Source organism: Micromesistius poutassou, assembly GCF_964030765.1.
Source record: "Micromesistius poutassou genome assembly, chromosome: 18".
NCBI classification, from domain to species: Eukaryota; Metazoa; Chordata; class Actinopteri; order Gadiformes; family Gadidae; genus Micromesistius; species Micromesistius poutassou.
The window spans coordinates 725,802-748,409 of NC_140288.1; the positions used below are offsets into that span (position 1 = coordinate 725,802).

At 45.0% G+C, this 22,608-nt stretch overlaps 2 protein-coding genes across 2 annotated transcripts in view; one reads left to right on the forward strand and one right to left on the reverse strand.

The window, feature by feature from the left end:
• Nucleotides 1–462: 462 nt before the first annotated feature.
• On the forward strand, nucleotides 463–13,530 carry lpar1 (lysophosphatidic acid receptor 1; the record flags this gene model as incomplete). The annotated part of the gene is made up of 3 exons (XM_084483453.1): nucleotides 463–687; nucleotides 10,549–11,347; nucleotides 13,181–13,530. The coding sequence occupies exons 2-3, from the start codon at nucleotides 10,558–10,560 to the stop codon at nucleotides 13,528–13,530; spliced, it is 1,140 nt and encodes a 379-aa protein (XP_084339579.1). The 5' UTR covers nucleotides 463–687; nucleotides 10,549–10,557.
• Nucleotides 13,531–21,958: 8,428 nt separating this feature from the next.
• Nucleotides 21,959–22,608, reverse strand: part of musk (muscle, skeletal, receptor tyrosine kinase) — a gene marked incomplete at its 5' end in the record, with an annotated part of 17,666 nt that continues 17,016 nt past the window's right edge. The window contains 1 exon segment of the mRNA XM_084483227.1: nucleotides 21,959–22,608. This exon segment is cut by the window's right edge and continues 1,878 nt beyond it.

Here is a 22,608-nt window from a genome sequence, read left to right on the forward strand (position 1 = left end):
ATATCAAACATCTACCACTGCACACTGTACTACTGCAATACTCCTGTTGTTCCACTACAGCACCAACCCGGCACGAGGCGAGTGTTATCTTGAGGTCCGGTGAGGAAGGTATGTGGTGGAATAGTATTAGTAGTATTAGTATAGTATTAGTTGTATAGCAGCAGTACGACGTAGAAGGTTGATCGGTGAGAACACAATATGTCTTTGAATCTCTCCCCTCCCCCTGCCTTCCTGCCGCTCGTTTTCTTAACAAGTTGCTGAATGTGTTTCCAATTACGCACCGAGGGAGACACGAACAACTCCGAACTGTGTCTAGGCGCTTGCGCGCGTCAGTACCCTAGTGTGTGTGTGTGTGTGTGTGTGTGTGTTTGTGTGCGTGTCCGCGCGTGACGTCACCCTCAGACAAAGGTCCTCTCGTGTAGGAGCGGCGGTGTGTGAGCAGAGGGAGGCACGGCGCGGGACGGACACAGAGAGCCTGTATGCAGGAGAGAAACCAAGAGGAGGAGAAGAAGAGAATTTTTTGTAGAAACGTTAAAATGAGAAGATTCCACGTGTCTGTTTTGGATTCGGATAACAACCAGCTGTCTCTCTAGATCAGCCGAGGAATCCACATTTGGGAGGAATTTTACGCACAGCGCGTCAAAGTGTTGGGCTGAACTCCGCACCGCCCGAGCTGAAAAGGACCCCGTAAGTATGTCCAGTCTGCGCCCCTAAAACCTCTCAGGCGGGTTTAAGATCCGTTTTCTACTCTAGTTCAACAAGTTGGCTTACGGATCTTCGACAAGGTGACCTTTTACGCAATCAAAGTGCCGAAGTTGCCACGTAGACGCAGCTGGGACGCGTCCGGGGCAGACGGGGCTCTGATGGAGTCAGCAGATGCCTGCTGCGCCCCGGGGGGGGGAGAGACTCCGGCGCGGAGGGGCTGCGGGGTGATGAGCCTTGCGTCCTGGGCAGCGGGCGGGATCGGGCGGCCGGGTGTCAGAACAAGGGACGTTAGAGAACAGGAGGACGTGAGACGCAGTGGAGGGTCAGGCAGAGGAAACATGACATCTGTCCTGATTTTCCTCGGGGATCTGGTGCCGGGCCGTGGAGCGCTGGTCTCTCACTGTCTGCTCCAACACATCTGATCAAAATAGAATTAACTATACCTAACATAGATAACATCACCTCTGATATAGTATAAACTATTTAGAAACTATTATATCGAGAACATCACATCTGATAATATACTAAATATAAAATATATAAAACATGTGGAACATCAATACACGTAAATATACGTGTATCTGATCCAAACTGTCTATATCTATTATATATAAACTATTCTCCTTTTGTGAACTATGATCTATATATCATATCTAGCATCTGTTACATATAATATAAGTTCTGCCGTTATCTTCGTATTTATTACATCACTGATCCATACATAATCTATCGGATCAAATGTAAAATTAAATGAAACTTAAGAAGAACAATAGTTAAGCGCTGCATGCAGCACTCACCTAATTATTACTCCTAAATAAGTTGTTGAGGTACTGGTGCTCTTGTATTGTGTATGTGTGTGTGTGTGTGTGTGTGTGTGTGTGTGTGTGTGTGTGTGTGTGTGTGTGTGTGCTCATGCAGGAAGCTGGTTTTAAAGACAGAACAAGACAACATTGACTGGAAAGACAAGCATGGGTCCACCTTTTCAAAGAAAGAGAGAATTTGAGAGAGAGACCGGACATGCGTGCGTGTGTGTGTGTGTGTGTGTGTGTGTGCGTGTGTGTGTGTGTGTGTGTGTGTGTGTGTGTGTGTGTGTGTGTGTGTGTGTGTGTGTGTAGTATGTGAGTGTGTAGTATGTGAGTGTTGAATCCTTTTGACCTGTGGAGTCAGAATGTCTCCTGTTTGTTTAGCTTTCGATCACATTGGCAGTTATCATGTTCCAATTCCAAACTTACATTTAATACATGTACACACTAAGTACATGTACACAGTAAGTAAACATACATGCTTGCCACATGTACACAGAAAGTACACAAACACAATACACTTGTAAGTAAACTTCCAACATTAATGTTTTTCCTCGGTCAGTTCACGATGTGCTGGTGTATGACTGCCATGGACTGACAATGTAATTTGTATAATTATTCATCATTAATTATTAAGGATAATAAATTTACCAATATTATTCATCATGGATTAGTCACAACTTTCCTTCTTCCAAGTGATGCTGAGATGGAACTCTTGAGGGTAACAGGAAGCAGACGTTGGCAGAAGATGGAAGGAGGATTTGAGTTTGGAATAAAGAGTGGATGTGTGCACTCAGACCTTGGTAGGTCTGTGCTGTATACTAGGGTAGTCCAGATGTGTAGAGGCTCGTCCAGATGGGTTGAGGCCAGGCAATATGTTCAAGCTAGTCCAGATGTGTATATTATAGTCCAGATGTGTAGAGGCTAGTCCAGATGTGTAGAGGCTAGTCTAGATGATATCAGGATAGGCCAGATGTGTATATGCTAGTCTAGATAGGTAGAGGCTAGTCCAGATGTGTATATGATAGTCAAGATGTGTATATGATAGTCCAGATGTGTATATGATAGTCCAGATGTGTATATGCTACTCCAGATGTGTATATGCTACTCCAGATGGGTAGAGACTAGTCCAGATGTGTATATGCTAGTCCAGATGTGTATATGATAGTCCAGATGTGTATATGATAGTCCAGATGTGTATATGCTAGTCCAGATGTGTATATGCTACTCCAGATGGGTAGAGACTAGTCCAGATGTGTATATGCTAGTCCAGATGTGTATATGATAGTCCAGATGTGTATATGATAGTCCAGATGTGTATATGCTAGTCCAAATGTGTATATGCTACTCCAGATGGGTAGAGACTAGTCCAGATGTGTATATGCTAGTCCAGATGTGTATATGATAGTCCAGATGTGTATATGATAGTCCAGATGTGTATATTCTACTCCAGATGTGTATATGCTACTCCAGATGGGTAGAGACTAGTCCAGATGTGTAGAGGTTAGTCTCGATGATTTCAGGCTAGTCCAGTTGTGAACAGGCTAGTCCAGATGTGAACAGGCTAGTCCAGATGTGAACAGGCTAGTCCAGATGTGTTGGGGATGTGTTGTGCCTTCGTCTCAGTGATGTCATCGTGGCTGATGAGATTAAGGTCTGATAAATGATGTCATGTGTAGAACGGGATCCCAGGAGAGTGACACACCCTCAGAGAGAGAGAGAGAGAGAGAGAGAGAGAGAGAGAGAGAGAGAGAGAGAGAGAGAGAGAGACAAGACAATCTTTCTGGGTTTCTCTGATAGGGAGAAGTGGTTTGAGGAGGAAGTACTCACTGTGGCTACAGCTGCTTGGTGTTTGGTTAATTATTAATGCAAAGGGTTATTGTCATAAAAACAAAATGTATGTCAACAACACATTTCTATATTTTTTCATTATTTGTTTATATATTCACTGGCCCATATCTAAATCATGCATAAGAAATAACACCATAATGTATATTTATATATTCATTTTTTCATATTAAAGTGAGGTTCACAGGTATCGCTGAATGTGATTTTGTTTATAATCCCTATCCATCCTTAATGACAGGTCATTAAGGAGCAGGTAGGGGTTAGACAGTACAGAGACAGGTCATTAAGGAGCAGGTAGGGGTTAGACGGTACAGAGACAGGTCATTAAGGAGCAGGTAGGGGTTAGACAGTACAGAGACGGGTCATTAAGGAGCAGGTAGGGGTTAGACAGTACAGAGACGGGTCATTAAGGAGCAGGTAGGGGTTAGACAGTACAGAGACAGGTCATTAAGGAGCAGGTAGGGGTTAGACAGTACAGAGACAGGTCGTTAAGGAGCAGGTAGGGGTTAGACAGTACAGAGACAGGTCATTAAGGAGCAGGTAGGGGTTAGACAGTACAGAGACAGGTCATTAAGGGGCAGGTAGGGGTTAGACAGTACAGAGACAGGTCATTAAGGAGCAGGTAGGGGTTAGACAGTACAGAGACAGGTCATTAAGGAGCAGGTAGGGGTTAGACGGTACAGAGACAGGTCATGAAGGAACAGGTAGGGGATAGTGTATCCTAACTAAATCTTAATCGGTTTCAAAGTACATTCATACTGTGGCAGGTTCTGTTCTGGTTCCACATCACCCCGGTAACGTGGGCAACATGAGACTTGTTTTGCTGCACAAAGGAAAGCTTCAGTGTATAGTTGAACCCATGACCACGATCACCACTCTGCGCTCAGTCCAACGCTGACCTGTAATGCTATTGTTTAGCAGGGACGCGTTTAAGTCCAGTGTTGTTTAGCCCTGTTGTGTAGTAGTATTGTGTAGTGGTAGTGTTGTGTCAAGTAGTGTTGGGTAGTAGTGTTGTGTAGTGTTTCTCTGTATAGTAGTGTTGCCACACACACACACACACACACACACACACACACACACACACACACACACACACACACACACACACACACACACACACAAGCTAATTCACACAAGCTCACACACACACACACACACACACACACACACACACATATATCTTCTAGTGATTTTAGAGTAGGTTAGTGTAGTTGCGTCGTGTATTAGTGTTGTTCAGTGGTGTTGTATAGTGATGTGCAGAATAGCGTTAATTAGTAGTCTTGTTTAGTATTGCAGTTAAGTAGTGTTGTGTAGATTTATGTAGTGATGTTGTGTAGTAGTGTTGGGTAGAGTAGTGTTGTGTAGTGGTGTTGCATAGTAGTACTACAGAGAGACAGGTCATTAAGGAGCAGGTAGGGGTTAGACAGTACAGAGACAGGTCATTAAGGAGCAGGTAGGGGTTAGACAGTACCGGTCATTAAGGAGCAGGTCGGTTTTTTTAGTAATAGTGTTGCGTAATAGTTTTGTGTAGAGTAGTGTTGGTAGTGTAGTGTAGAGTATTCTTGCGTAGTAGTCTTATGTAGTAGTGTTGTGGACTAGTTTTTGTGTGGTACCATTATATGTACTGGTGTTGGAAGAGAAGGCTTGTGTAGTATTGTAGTAGTAGCAGTAGTGTGGTGTATAGTCATGTTATGTAGGGTAGTGTTGTGTTGTGTAGTAGGATTCTGTTGGGATGTTCTGTAGTGGTGTTGTGTAGAAGTGTTGTGTGGAATATTGTGTTGTAGTTTCCTGTATTGATGTTGTGTAGTATTGCTTTGTAAAGAAGTGTTGTTTGGTAGTCTTGTGTAGTTGTGTTCTGTTTTGATTTTGTTATGTTGTGTAGAGTAGACTTGTGTAGTGATATTGTGTATTAGTGATGTGTAGAAGTGTTCCGTATCAGTGTAATGTTTTGTAGTAGTGTAATATAGTGTTGTGTATTGGTTTTCTGTAATAGCATTGTGTAGTAGTGTTATGTAGAATAATGTTGTGTCATAGAGTTGTTCAGTAGTGTTGTGGTGTAGTGGTGGCTGTTAGGGGTAGTAGTGTTACGTGATGTTGTAGTCTCTGTCGTGTGAGTTTGTAGATAATGGACACCACTGTCGGGGAATATGAGAGTTTACGTTAGACTAGCAACATGTACCACACCCTATGTAGCAGGGCTAGACCAACATGTAGCCATACTATACTATATACTATATACTAACATGTACTAGATACTAACCTATGCTATACAGTATACTATATACTAACATATACTATATACTAACCTATACTATACACTATACTATATACTAACATATACTAGATACTAACCTATGCTATACACTATACTATATACTAACATATACTATATACTAACCTATACTATACTATATACTAACCTATACTATATACTAACCTATACTATACACTATACTATATACTAACATATACTATATACTAACCTATACTATACACTATACTATATACTAACCTATACTAACATATACTATATACTAACCTATACTATACACTATACTATATACTAACATATACTATATACTAACCTATGCTATACACTACTATATACTAACATATACTATATACTAGACTATACTATACACTTTACTCACATACACTGTAGTCTCTACTATGCAATACTATATACTTACATGTAGAAGCTCTATAGAACTCTAGACACACAAACGCTTGCTCGCACACACACACGCACACACGCACACGCACACACACACACACACACACACACACACTAGGGAGTATTCATAACGTTTGGAGGGTCCAGTATTCAGTAGCTGTTTGTTTCAGTATGTGTGTGTGAGGGGAGGGGTGTGTGTGTGTGTGTGTGTGTGTGTGTGTGTGTGTGTGTGTGTGTGTGCGTGTGGTTGTGTTTGTGTGTGTGGGGAGGGGATATGTTTTTGTGTGCGGGTGTTGTGACACAGATATGTATCTGTGTGCAAAACAGTCTGTGACAGTGTGTGTGTGTGTGTGTGTGTGTGTGTGTGTGTGCGTGTGTGTGTGTGTGTGTGTGTGCAGTGTGTGTGTGTGTGTGTGTGAGTGCAGTGTGTGTGTGTGTGTGTGTGAGTGAGTGCAGTGTGTGTCTGTTTCTAGGTTTTTATATTTCTCTCGCTGATTTTAGGGCGGAGGAGAACAATGCATCCATTGTACAGAAACCTGGCAGAGAAGGAGGGCAGAGGAGAGAGGAGGAGAGAGGAGGAGAGGAGATAGAGGAGAGAAGAGAGGAGGAGAGGAGATAGAGGAGAGAGGAGAAAGGAGAGGAGAGAGAAGGAGAAGAGAGAGGAGGAGGCATAGTTTAGTATAGTATTGTATAGTAATCGTAGTATACAGTAGTATAGAAAATATAGTATAGTATAAAGTAGAATGGTATAGTATTATATTGTACTGTATAGTTTATGGTAGCATAATATAGTATAGCATCATATCACATTGTATAGTTTAGTACAGTATTTTATAGTATACAGTAGTATGGTTTAGTAAAGAATAGTTTAGTATGGTATACTATTATAGTAAAGTATCGTTTTGTATAGTTTCGTATCTTATAGTATATGTATTATACTATATGACTTAGAGTACTACGATAATAAAGAATAGTACAGAACAGTATTTTATACTATACAGATGTAAAGAGTCGTGAAGCATAATATTTTATAATCAATGGTAGTATAGAATAATGAAGTATAGTATTATTTAGTGTAGTGTAGTATAGAGACTAGTGTAAAATAGCATAGTATACAGTTATACTGCTCTATATTATAGTACAGTATCCGTCTTACAGCCAAACACATCAGCCGCCGTGGTGACCATGGAAACAGACTAGAACGTCAGGCTGGACGTGATTGGGTCGGCTCAAACGGTCTGGACTTATGTTATTAATGAAGCTCACACTCAATCAACGCACACGCACACACACACATGCACACACGCACACACACACACGTGTAATAATAGTGTATCATGCTTGTATATGTGTGATTTTATCAGTGAATGAGAGAGAGAGAGAGAGAGAGAGATATCGCAGTTTTTGGGTCCTTAGCGAGTTTTAAAAACAGGAACACTCGTAAAACTCCAGATGGAAAATACACTCTCTCACACACACACACACACACACACACACACACACACACACACACACACACACACACACACACACACACACACACACACACACACACACACACACACACACACACACACACACACACACACACACACACACGTTGATAGTACTCTTGGTCTGAATATATTAACTCTGTTGTGGTCAAAATGGGTTGAGCTAGATGTGGTTCCTATCTACCATTTAATACTTTATATTACAGAAGCTTCCTCCATCTTTAGTTCTGTTTCACTTAGAGTATTGATTTTTTATTTATTTATTACATGAACACACTCCCAGTACTAAACAGGACTTGAACACACCACCACTCCTATACAGGACCTGAACACACCACCACTCCTATACAGGACTTGAACACACCACCACTCCTGAACAGGACTTGAACACACCACCACTCCTATACAGGACTTGAACACACCACCACTCCTATACAGGACCTGAACACACCACCACTCCTAAACAGGACCTGAACACACCACCACTCCTATACAGGACTTGAACACACCACCACTTCTATACAGGACCTGAACACACCACCACTCCTAAACAGGACTTGAACACACCACCACTCCTATACAGGACCTGAACACACCACCACTCCTATACAGGACCTGAACACACCACCACTCCTATACAGGACCTGAACACACCACCACTCCTATACAGGACCTGAACACACCACCACTCCTATACAGGACCTGAACACACCACCACTCCTAAACAGGACCTGAACACACCACCACTCCTATACAGGACTTGAACACACCACCACTCCTATACAGGACTTGAACACACCACCACTCCTATACAGGACCTGAACACACCACCACTCCTATACAGGACCTGAACACACCACCACTCCTATACAGGACCTGAACACACCACCACTCCTAAACAGGACCTGAACACACCACCACTCCTAAACAGGACTTGAACACACCACCACTCCTATACAGGACTTGAACACACCACCACTCCTAAACAGGACTTGAACACACCACCACTCCTAAACAGGACTTGAACACACCACCATTCCTAAACAGGACCTGAACACACCACCACTCCTATACAGGACTTGAACACACCACCACTCCTAAACAGGACCTGAACACACCACCACTCCTATACAGGACCTGAACACACCACCACTCCTATACAGGACCTGAACACACCACCACTCCTATACAGGACCTGAACACACCACCACTCCTATACAGGACTTGAACACACCACCACTCCTATACAGGACCTGAACACACCACCACTCCTAAACAGGACCTGAACACACCACCACTCCTAAACAGGACTTGAACACACCACCACTCCTATACAGGACCTGAACACACCACCACTCCTATACAGGACCTGAACACACCACCACTCCTATACAGGACCTGAACACACCACCACTCCTAAACAGGACCTGAACACACCACCACTCCTATACAGGACTTGAACACACCACCACTTCTATACAGGACCTGAACACACCACCACTCCTATACAGGACCTGAACACACCACCACTCCTATACAGGACCTGAACACACCACCACTCCTATACAGGACCTGAACACAACACCACTCCTAAACAGGACTTGAACACACCACCACTCCTAAACAGGACTTGAACACACCACCACTCCTATACAGGACCTGAACACACCACCACTCCTAAACAGGACCTGAACACACTCCTAAAAAGGACATGAACACACCACCCACTTCTAAACTGCGCAGCCAGAACTGTGCTCAGATGCACAGACAATGTTAGAACAAACATTACACTATGTACTGTTGTACTGTAAAATGTTCTTTTAGCATAATAGTAGAAATATAAACATTAGTTCTAATAGTACTAATCTGTTTATAAATGTTTGATCCATCCAATGTCTGAATGTACTTAAGCTAATGATTCTTAATATGACACACATTGAATGTTATTGTATTCATATATTTTGTTTTTAAAAGTATGTTTTTTTTTTAATCTCTGATGACATAAGACAGCTGAGTGTTCAGTTATGGAGATCCTTTAATAAACAAATAAAAACACACACACACACACACACACACACACACACACACACACACACACACACACACACACACACACACACACACACACACACACACACACACACACACACACACACATGTTTTTCTAGTGTGTACACTAGTGTGTATGATATAGTGTACTCTTGTGTGAATCCTGGGCTGTTTGCTGGAATGTACGACAGTGGTTATCCTGATGTGTACGCTAGAGTGTATGTTGGTGTGTAGTACCCAAATAGAACCCTGTTAGCTCTGTAACGCGTAAACAATCCTAAAGGCCATGTAAACACAGAAGCCCCGTTAGTAAGTCTGACACCTAGTTAACCTACTGTAGGTAACCAAGGTAACCTACTGTAGGTAACCTAGGTAACCTACTGTAGGTAACCTAGGTAACCTACTGTAGGTAACCTAGGTAACCAGATGTTATTCATCATGTGAACATCGTAACTGGGGTTGGGGCGGGGTACATCCCTGATGCACTTCCACCTTAAATACAACATGTCTGTCTGTCTGTCTGTCTGTCTGTCTGCTCTTACACGTGTCTGTCTCTAACGCCTGTCTGTCTCCCCAGTCTGACTCTAACTCGGCCTCCAAACTTTCTCTGTCTCTCTGCTCTACCTGTGGTGACTCTAACCCGTCTGTCTGCTCTACCGGTGTGACCCTAACCCGTCTGTCTGCTCTACCTGTGTGACCCTAACCCGTCTGTCTGCTCTACCTGTGGTGACCCTAACCCGTCTGTCTGCTCTACCTGTGGTGACTCTAACCCGTCTGTCTGCTCTACCTGTGTGACCCTAACCCGTCTGTCTGCTCTACCTGTGGTGACCCTAACCCGTCTGTCTGTCTGCTCTACCTGTGTGACCCTAACCCGTCTGTCTGCTCTACCTGTGGTGACCCTAACCCGTCTCTCTGCTCTACTTGTGGTGACCCTAACCCGTGTGTCCCTCCTCCCACCCGTCTGTCTGTCCGTCAGGCCGTGGTCATGATGATGTCGTCGTCGGAGGCGTCGTTGTCGTCGTCGTCGTCGTCGGAGGGGGAGGAGGAGCAGTGCTTCTACAACGAGAGCATCGCCTTCTTCTACAACCGCAGCATGAAGCCGCTGGCGCGCGAGTGGGACGCCGTCAGCAAGCTGGTGATGGGGCTGGGCATCACCGTGTGCATCTTCATCATGCTGGCCAACCTGCTGGTGATGGTGGCCATCTACGTCAACCGCCGCTTCCACTTCCCCATCTACTACCTGATGGCCAACCTGGCGGCGGCCGACTTCTTCGCGGGCCTGGCCTACTTCTACCTGATGTTCAACACGGGCCCCAACACGCAGCGGCTGTCCGTGTCCACGTGGCTGCTGCGCCAGGGCCTCATCGACACGTCGCTGACCGCCTCGGTGGCCAACCTGCTGGCCATCGCCATCGAGCGCCACATCACCGTGTTCCGCATGCAGCTGCACACGCGCATGAGCAACCGGCGCGTGGTGGTGGTGATCGTCATCATCTGGACGCTGTCCATCGTCATGGGCGCCATCCCCAGCGCGGGGTGGAACTGCATCTGCGGCCTGGACTACTGCTCCAACATGGCGCCGCTGTACAGCAACTCCTACCTGGTGTTCTGGGCCGTGTTCAACCTGCTCACCTTCGTCGTCATGGTGACGCTGTACGCGCACATCTTCGTGTACGTGCGGCGGCGCACCATGCGCATGTCCCGCCACAGCTCGGGGCCGCGCCGCAACCGCGACACCATGATGTCGCTGCTGAAGACGGTGGTCATCGTGCTGGGTACGGGGCCCCGGGGGGGGGGGGGCGTCACACACACACATCGACACAGTGCTGTGAATGTGTGTGTGTGTGTGTGTCTGTGTGTGTCTGTGTGTGTGAGTGTATGATTCAGTGCTTGAGAGACGGAGAATGCATGTGATTGTGTGTCTGGATAGGCACGTGTGTGTGTGTGTGTGTGTGTGTGTGTGAGTGTGAGTGTGTGTGTGTGCGTGTGTTATGATGTGACTCCAGCATCCCTCCCACTACAAAAGGCTGATATGTTACGGTCTCCTAGCAACGGCATTCCTGGGAATCAGAGAAACTCACCCCACCCTTCCCCCAGAGGGCCTGACCTAACCTCCTCCTCCTCCTCCTCCTCCTCCTCCTCAACTCACCTCCTCCTCCTCCTCCTCCTCCTCATGCCTCCTCCTCCTCCTCCTCCTCAACTCACCTCCTCCTCACCTCCTCCTCCTCCTCCTCCTCATGCCTCCTCAACTCCTCCTCCTCCTCCTCAACTCACCTCCTCCTCCTCCTCCTCATGCCTCCTCATGCCTCCTCAACTCCTCCTCCTCCTCCTCCTCCTCCTCTCACTAACAGAACGTGGTTAATGACAGTGATGGAGATGAGCTTTAGTTCAGAGACAGAACTCAACAGGAGGATTAGGTCTTCAGGGAGCGGGAGAAAGATCAACTAAAGGAACAATTGTCCTCCTGCTCCAGTGAGCTGTGAGATGAGCTGTGGTTCAGAATCCCCACATGGGGCCTCGCTTTAACACATTGTTTATTTATTGAAATAAATGGGCTCGCCTTTCAAAATAAAAGCGGCATAGTTGCTGGTTAAGTTGACCGCAGCTGCTGACCACAAACTCACAATACTAGCCCATGTTTTACTTCTCCAGTATTTGAAGAGTATTTTTAGAAGAGAGTGGTAGGAACTAACCCATTCATAGCATCGGGAGAGTATTCTAAGAAAAGACTAGTGGGTACCAGCACATGTATTAGTCCTAGAGTATTAGGAGTTAGGAGTTATTAGGATTAGGAGTATTTTCAGGATCAACACAGGAAATGAAGTGTGCTCCGATCTCAGAAACCCTCGAGTGTTTCCCCAAATGCCCTCTGAGTGAGAAAGACAGGTTTTAGTTGAACGGTGCTTTAAATAACAACAGAGTGTTTTATCCTACAATAGAACAGTCAACCTTGTTTTAAACAGCAGAACAGTAAAGAGTGTTTTAACCCCAACAGAACAGTAAAGAGTGTTTTAACCCCAACAGAACCATAAAGAGTATTTTAACCCCAACAGAACAGTAAAGAGTGTTTTAACCCCAACAGAACCGTAAAGAGTGTTTTAACCCCAACAGAACAGTAAAGAGTGTTTTAACCCCAACAGAACAGTAAAGAGTGTTTTAACCCCAACAGAACAGTAAAGAGTGTTTTAACCCCAACAGAACAATAAAGAGTGTTTTAACCCCAACAGAACAGTAAAGAGTGTTTTAACCCCAACAGAACAGTAAAGAGTGTTTTAGCCCCAACAGAACAATAAAGAGTGTTTTAACCCCAACAGAACAGTAAAGAGTGTTTTAACCCCAACAGAACCATAAAGAGTGTTTTAACCCCAACAGAACAGTAAAGAGTGTTTTAACCCCAACAGAACAGTAAAGAGTGTTTTAACCCCAACAGAACCATAAAGAGTGTTTTAACCCCAACAGAACAGTAAAGAGTGTTTTAACCCCAACAGAACAATAAAGAGTGTTTTAACCCCAACAGAACAGTAAAGAGTGTTTTAACCCCAACAGAACAGTAAAGTGTGTTTTAACCCCAACAGAACCATAACGTGTTGTCTGGTGTTCTCCTGCAGGAGCCTTCATCCTGTGCTGGACTCCGGGTCTGGTGCTCCTCCTCCTGGACGTCTTCTGCCCCAGCTGCACCGTCCTCACCTACGAGAAGTTCTTCCTGCTCCTGGCCGAGTTCAACTCCGCCATGAACCCCATCATCTACTCCTACCGCGACAAGGAGATGAGCGCCACCTTCAGGCAGATCCTGTGCTGCCAGCGGCAGGAGAACCTCAACGGGACGGTGGCGGAGGGCTCCGACCGCTCGGCCTCCTCCGTCAACCACACCGTGCTGAGCCCCGGGGGCGGGGGCGGGGGGGCACACAACCAACACCACCCCCAGCTCCAGCACCACAATGAACACTCTGTGGTGTGAGGGGGGGGGGGTCTGGAGGAGCAGGGTCTGGAGGGGGGCAGACTGACATCAAGGGTTCTAGAACTTTTTCACGGCGGAACCCCAAAGGAAAGGAGGAGGGGGGTGTTGGACGGACAGGAAGCAGAATACGCACTTAGACCAGGGAGCGGTGGAGGTGGTGGAGGTGGTGGAGGTCGTAGAGGTCATGGAGGTCTTAGACCAGGGAGCGGTGGAGGTCGTGGAGGTCGTGGGGGTCATAGAGGTCGTGGCGGTCTTAGACCAGGGAAGAGGAGGATGTCAACGGTGGTGAATAGGATGAGGAAGGGGAAGGGATCAATTGAAACAGAATCAGTGGCTGTTCTTGGTTTCGTTTGTGTTATTGTTTTTTTTATTTCTATTAAACCTGTTGTGTTGGCAACTGATGTAAACTATTTAAGGAGTAATCTGTGAAGTGAATTTGATGCCAGTACAACCTTGCTCTTCCTGTTTCCTGTTAAACTCCGTCCAGTGCTGTTGTAGTGATTTTCATTTGTAGTCCTCAGGCCTTCTTGACCCACAAAACTGTTCCTAGCAGATGATCTTAATGTGTTCATTTCAACGAGCAGCCACTGTTACTGTTGGTTTATGTTTTAGTTTAAGTTTCAAATTCAGTCTAGCTTTTAGTTTTAGTTTGGTTTGAACAAGACTCATCCTCTGGTCAACCTTCTGGACCATGGCATCATGGGAAATGTAGTCTGTTGGTATATTATTCAAGGACCATGCATGTTATTTTACAGTTACTTAAATGCAAAAAAAAAAAAAGTCATATTAACGCTCCCATGCTCTGTCAAACTCTTGTCCTGTATACAGTTTACGTTAACTATGAAGTGTCTGTCTTTGTGCGTGCACATGTGTGTGACTGTGAAGCCATCCCAGTATTGATCCCAGTATGAATCATGAAGGCCTTTCCCAGTATGAAGGAACTCCGTAGTGGGCGGTAGAAGCACTATAACTATGTTAGCACAGGTTCTGCAGCCCGGGGACTTTGTGATCCACTGTTGAGTCCAGGATGATATATTCATTATATATATATATATATATATAATGAATATATAGATGATATATTCATTATATATATATATATATATATATATATATATATATATATATATATATATATATATATATATATATAATGAATATATAGATGATATATTCATTATATATATATAATGAATATATAGATGATATATTCATTATAGTCGTTTAGTAAATGAAACGTGTGCATGCAGTGTTTATGAAGAAGAGAGCAGCCAGCACTAAGTCGAACATAGGACAACACACAACAAAACACATTAAATACACTATACACACTCCAAACACACACGCAACACACACACACACACACACACACACACACACACACACACACACACACACACACACACACACACACACACACACACACACACACACACACACACACACACACACACACACACACACACACACTCACTCCCAACACACTCCCAACACACTCCCAACACACACACAACACACACACAACAAAACACATTAAATACACTAAACACACTCCCAACACACACACACACACACACACACACACACACACACACACACCAAACCCACCCCAAACACACACACACACACCAAACTAGACAGTACAAAGTCATTCAGCACCAAACCAACCAACTCCCTTCCTATAATCCCCGTGTGGAGGAAACCCGACCAGGGGTCGCGTTATGTTCCCGCTGAGTCTCCAGTGTTCTGATATTATTGTCTGCTTCATATACCCTCCGTCCGTACCCTCCGTCTGTCTGTCTGCCTGTCTGTCTGTACTATTGTCTGCTTCATGTGTCGCATGTGTCCGTCCCTCTGGAGCACCACTAGTATTACGGTTTTGAAGTCATGTAAAAGCACTTCCACCAAGAATTCTTGAATTCTAAGGCATTAAAGCAGAGCTCTGTGGTTCAACGTTTATGTTGGGATGTATTTCCACCTTATTGAGTACAATGATATGAAGTGTATGTTGTAAAGTGCACTATAGCACCGGCGTTCTGTGTCATAGTACTGTAGTACTACTGTAGTACTACTGTAGGACGGACTCTGGACAAAGTCAATGTATTGATTCAGGTTGTGCAGCAGCCCTACTGCAGTAAGACTGTGTCTGTCAGTGTAGACATACTGTGTATACCAGTGTAATGACATGTGTACAGTATGTGTGTATATAAAATATAACATTCAAAGTTAATCACCAATGGGAATGTGTTGTGTGTATAAATATGTCCGTCTCTGTACTGTAGGATGGTATGTGTTGTGTTGGAGGTGGTGTCGTCCTCACTATCAGTAGCTTGTCTATAACCAAACTAGCATCCAACCCAGATGTGTTCATTAAAGACTTCACAACAACGCTTCACACACTCTTTGTTCCCAAACGATTCAGCACAGTGAAGTGACACTGGTGTACAGTTCAGAGGTCAACCGTTATCATTGTTCTGAGCAGTGTGTTTTAATAGATTGTGTGTTTGCTTCCAGAGCGAGGACGAGCAGCGGTAAACATTCGGTTATCATAAAAACACACGAGCTATCTGCGGCTAATCCCAGCGGTCCGGCGTGGGCGGATGTTTTCCCGCTCTGAGATGTGAGCTGAGCTGACGCTGGCTGTGCCAACAGGAACAGCTGGTCCTACTGAACGCACAACACAACTTCAACACAATTGCACAACACACTAGACCACAGCTACGAGACGGAACGAGAACACAACTTTATAACTGCACAACACAACTACAGACCCTTACACACCACGTGTAACAAGAACACAACTAGCATCGAACTGCACAACATAACAACACAACTAGAACACAACACAACACAACTTGATAACAACCACACAACTAGAACACAACTTGACAACTGCACCACACAACTAGAAAACAACTACACAAAACAAATGTACACACCACATCTAACAAGAACACAACTTGAAAACAACTACACAAAACAACTTAAAAACAACTACACAAAAAAACTTAAACACAACTACGCAACACAACTCCACAACTAGAAAGAAACCACACAACCAGGACTAGAAATAGAGAACTACACAACACAATTACACGGCTACACAGCACAAGAAGAACACAACTAGAACATTGCTATACATACATCACAACTGCACAACTATAAACATATCGATGGATATTTAGAGGGACATACACTATGTCTGTCTGTCTGTCTGTCTGTCTCTACCTGTCTGTCTGTCTGTCTGTCTGTCTGTCTCTCTACCTGTCTGTCTGTCTGTCTGTCTACCTGTCTGTCTCTCTGTCTGTCTCTCTACCTGTCTGTCTGTCTGTCTCTCTGTCTGTCTGTCTGTCTGGTGGATAGGAAAGGAAGGTCATGTGATCGGTGTGTTTTAGCGTGTCAGGAAACACACGTCCCAGCAGTGACCCCTCCACGCAGGACGGGGTGTGTGTGTGTGTGTGTGTGTGTGTGTGTGTGTGTGTGTGTGTGTGTGTGTGTGTGTGTGTGTGTGTGTGTGTGTGCGTGTGGGTCTGTGTGTTTATTGTTCCAGACTGGTTGACTGATATACGTCTCAGAACTTCCTGTGGTTCTTGAAAGGACCGTTCAGAGACGGGATGAACCGCATCGAACCAGGGGCACACACACACACACACACACACACACACACACACACACACACACACACACACACACACACACACACACACACACACACACACACACACACACACACACACACACACACACACACACACACACACACAACAGAACTAGAACACAACTCTGTTCTACTCTACTTTCGTCTCTTCTGTTCGTTTCTACTTTAGGATGAAGAGGAGAGGAGGAGGAGGAGGAGGAGAGGAGGAGAGGAGAGGAGAGGAGAGGAGAGGAGAGGAGAGGAGAGGAGGAGGAGGAGGAGAGGAGAGGAGAGGAGGAGGACATAAGGCATGAAGGGCTCATGCTGTTGATCCAAAAAGGTGAAGAAGGGACGCGCTGTGACGCAGCGAGCAGCAGGGTCAGACTGGGTCAGCCCCACCCAGCTTAATGTTTATGTTGGGAATTGGCAAGATCACTGGAACAACTGAAGCAAGTCACATCACCAGCATCTGAAGTACAGGATCATCTCAACGCCGTCCGCTACCGCGAGGAGAACGTTGAGAACAGCAGTCAGCTGGTCCTGAGACTCACCTCCCCTCACAGCACGAGACCCCACCCTCAAACTGAGACTCACCTCCCCACACAGCACGAGACCTCCACCCTCCTCACACTGAGACTCACCTCCCCTCACAGCAGGAGACCTCCAGCCTCCACCCTCACACTGAGACTCACCTCCCCACACAGCACGAGACCCCACCCTCAAACTGAGACTCACCTCCCCACACAGCACGAGACCTCCACCCTCCTCACACTGAGACTCACCTCCCCACACAGCAGGAGGCTCTAAACAGACAGAACGTGTTCACAGACTCTCCTCCTGCCGTGACTGATCAGAAACGGAGGAAGACGTTAAGTATGACGGGACTCTGAGCCCAGCCTGACGGTGGAGCAGAGCTGTCTGCAGAGGACAGGGCAGCTTCTCCAGCTGCACTGTAGCACACAGGAACACATAGGAACACACTGTAGCACACTGTAGCACACAGGAACACACTGTAGCACACAGGAACCAGGTTTGTGTTCAGAACAAACATACCATACATTCTCTGAGCAGACTACAATGCAACATTTACTTAGAGAACGTTCCGTCAGGGCCGCAGTAGCAGCTGCACATGTCCGTATCGGTCAGGACCTCAGAGCCCATGAGACCACGCTCAGCACAGCGAGCCGGTCTCTCCTCGCAGCGAGCCGGTCTCTCCTCACAGCGAGCCGGTCTCTCCTCACAGCGAGCTGGTCTCTCCTCACAGCGAGCTGGTCTCTCCTCACAGCGAGCCGGTCTCTCCTCGCAGCGAGCCGGTCTCTCCTCACAGAGAGCCGGTCTCTCCTCACAGAGAGCCGGTCTCTCCTCACAGCGAGCTGGTCTCTCCTCACAGCGAGCTGGTCTCTCCTCACAGCGAGCCGGTCGCTCCTCGCCCGCCCGTCCTCCGCTTTTCTTTGTCTGTTGAAATCAATACTTCAATCCCCTTTATTTACAGTTTTGCTTGATTGTGTACACACGAAAAATGGAACAATGCACACAATTCTGAAAGCTTGAGGCTCATGTATCAGCTACAAGACTCCAGACTGCTGAACTCTAAGCACAATCCCACTGTTTTCACGCATTTAGAAATTCTAAATCACATTTTTTGCAAAACTCTAAGCACAAATCTCATCATTTAGCACACTAGGTTCACCTGGAAAACACCGGCCTTCAAAACGCCACACCACATTACCAATTAGTCTCACTCACTGCTCACCTGTTCAAACTCAACCTGCTAAACACTTGAACAATGCCTCGTGAAGCCAAAACATATGGAAACAGTATTTTAATGGAAGAGAAAATTTATCACACCAGTGTTGAATTGATGCTCTCTAAGATATATTGATATGATAGCTGTGTTTATCGTTTTGGTGGAATCTGTTTTGAGAAGAGAGAACATGGTTTTGAGTGCAGTGTTTCTTTTTGAAAGAGATTTGTGGAGTTTTGACAAAATGGTGACCTCTTTTCAGTTTAGTGGTTAGAGAAATTGAGCTATAGTTTCAGAAAACGTGTTAAAACGATCGAGAAAAACTGCAAGTGACATGATGTGTTGATTTGAGAGAGAGGGAGAACAAGAGAGAGAGAGAGAGCAGGAGCGAGAGAGAGTTGAGGAATGGAGGAGACAAACAACAAAACGGTCTAAAAGAGGAGAAGTGGAGGAGAAGGAGAGAGGAGGAGGAGGAGGAGGAGGAGGAGGAGGGGAAGGGTGAGGGATTTATGGAGGGGAGAAGCAGAGAGAACAGGGAGGACAGATGATGACTAATGGAGAGAGAGAGACAGAGAGAGAGAGAGAGAGAGACAGAGAGACAGAGAGAGACAGAGAGAGAGAGACAGACAGAGAGACAGAGAGAGACAGAGAGAAAACAAGCGAGATACACACACACACACACACACACACACACACACAACTGTAACAAAACCAAAACACAGACCAGATCAGTTACACAATAACATGACTACATAACACATAACACACAAGTACAACAAACACAAACGTTACACAACTATAACATTTACACAACCATAACACAAGGTTACACAGTAACACACACACACACGTTCCTACCATATCACAACCATACCATCACTATATCACAGACAAACCACAACCAGAACACACTTATAACGCAACCACAACACAACCAATACACAACCACAACACAACCATTACACAACCACAACACAACCATTCACAACAAGAGCACACCCATACCACGACTTTCACAATTATAACACAACCATCGCACAACTAACACAACCACAACACATCCCTGTTCTACTCTGTTCTGTCATAGTGTTTGAACTTTAGTGGAGAGAGAGAAAGAATGAAGGAGAGAGAGAGAGAATGAAGGAGAGAGAGAGAGAGAGAGAGAGAGAGAGAGAGAGAGAGAGAGAGAGAGAGAGAGAGAGAGAGAGAGAGAGAGAGAGAGAGAGAGAGAGAGAGAGAGAGAGAGAGAGAGAAGGTGGGGTTGAGGAATGGAGAGGACAAACAACAAAATGGTCTAAAAGAACAGAAGGAGACGAGGAGGAGGAGGAGGAGGGGAAAGGGCAGGGAAGGGATGATGAAATGTAGGGAGGAAAGGAGAGGAATGAACAGGGAGGACAGAGAGAAACACACACTTATGGACACAAACACATCAACACACACGGGGCGCTATTATGTCAGGCTAAACTCGGAATGAGTTGTAGGTCAAACTATACCGTTCTCTCTAAACGAGAGGGCCTGCTCGGTCTGCTCTGAATGTCTGCAGCTGCTGTTCTGCTGAGGAGGGATAGAGCCTTATGTATGTCATCACCACGGAAAGATCAATCAAACCACTTAGCTACAAACATATCTTTAAGTGGAAACATGGGACGTGACTTAATATATGGCACATGTCTGAAACTTCAAAGATGGCACATTGCTTAAAACGTCAAACATGGCACTTTTCTGACGCTACAAACATGGCTAACCCCTTAAAGGTTAAGCGTGTCGAATTAAGTGTCATCTAGCGGAACGGCAGAAATGGAATATAATATTCATTCAGTTTGAGTAAGTGTATAATCCCACGAAAATTGTTTTCATTACCTAAGAATGAGCCATTTATATCTACGTAGGGAGCAGCTTCTCTTTTATTTGGTGTTGTTTCTACAGTAGCCCAGAACGGACAAACAGCTCTAGAAAAAAGTTTTCTAGAAGGCTCTAGAAAGAAGTCTTTAATTCAACCTAAACAATGTGTTTTGGGCTAGGAGAGGAAGTGGGTGTGTATTCTTTAAACATAATATAAAATTAGTTTGATAACTAAAAGAGGGATAAAGGTGGTATCCAAAACGAAACTGAATCAATACAGCTGTACTTTATTATATCATCAAAATCAACTTATGTTGACGTACCACAGTGCAAGTAAACATTGGCTTGTTTGTGTCGACTGCTATCGAGATGAATGATCAATAGTTAAACAGATAGTGATAATTATAGATCCATGAACGTAGATTAGTTATATGGACGCCCCTACAGTAATGCCTCTTTTCCGAGTTCCGAGTCGGAAATTCCTGCTGGATCGCCCAATGAGGACTAATCTAAAACGGCAGCAAAGCGCATCAACAAAGTGTGAAAAGATGTAGTAATGTTTTTTAGCAGTTGTGGCTGTTTTGTTTCTCATTTAGTCTCATTCAGTCTCATTTAGTGCACACAGTACTGTCCGACTTCTATGTGGGGACAAAGTGCAGCGTAATGCGTCGTTATCTACTGGTATTGCTAACAGTATCATTTTGGTTTTAGGACTCTACTGGAATGTAGTCTACTCAGGTGTGACGTCATTCCCAGCTGCAGCTTCTTCAGAGGTAAAAGGCAGCATGTAAACATGGCACAGGGCCAAATAACTACAAGCATGGAATTTTACTAAAGCTTCAAACAGGGCACTTTACTGATTTAGCCGGATTGCTTAGACCTCAAGTTAAGTGTTGACATTGACTGATGTCAGGTACGGAGTCAGCCGTGATCTCAGTTCAGCTCGGCCCTCTAGCGGCGTACACTCTTCGTAAGATGAGGAACCAGCCATCCTCACGCAGCAGTAACACCTGCTCTGATCATTTATCCTTCAAACCGTCTGAACACCGTCAGCCTGTGTCCTGATGTCGGAGGCGCTCAGTAAAAGCCACCTAGTGTCTAGTCACTGCCACAGCTGTAACTTTGTTTTATCCATTAAGTATGTTTTAGGATATCTCTGGGATCTCAGCACACCGGCTAAATCCTTTAATAAACTACAAACATGAGACATTGGTATGTTTTTATTCAAGTTGAACATCTCAAGGCAAAATCATAACCAACCTTTAGTCAATATAACATACAATTTGCTAGCGCTCAACACTGGACCAATTATAAAAAAAATTGTTTCTGCATTAAACAATTATGTCCCTGACCTCTTGATCAGACGGTTTCATAATATACCTACCCTTTACTTCTATATAACTACATATGACGAACGACACAACTACATGAAATTGTCACAGTTCTGGGTTGGTGTCACACAATTCACTTCCTGTTCCTTGTGAACAAAGGGGGAGACTTAAATACACGAGACTAAACAAGACACAGGTGGGCAGGGAACGAGGTACAAACGAGAGGCAGGCGGACATTGGACAAAACACAAACTAGACACAGGTGAGGGGCGGAGACACATAATCACAAGACGAACCAGGGACGGCAAGGAACAGGAAGTGAATTATGTGACACCAACCCAGAGCCGTGACAGAAATATGCCTGGACGTTAAAAAGTTTCAAACTGGGTTGAAGTGACTAGAGTCCCAGAATGAGGACCCAGAGACAGCAGTATGAGCAGTGGAGGGTCACATCTTTTTAAAGTTAGGTTTACGACACAATGATCACGTCAGGTGCACTTTTGAGACATTCATGTCCACCATTT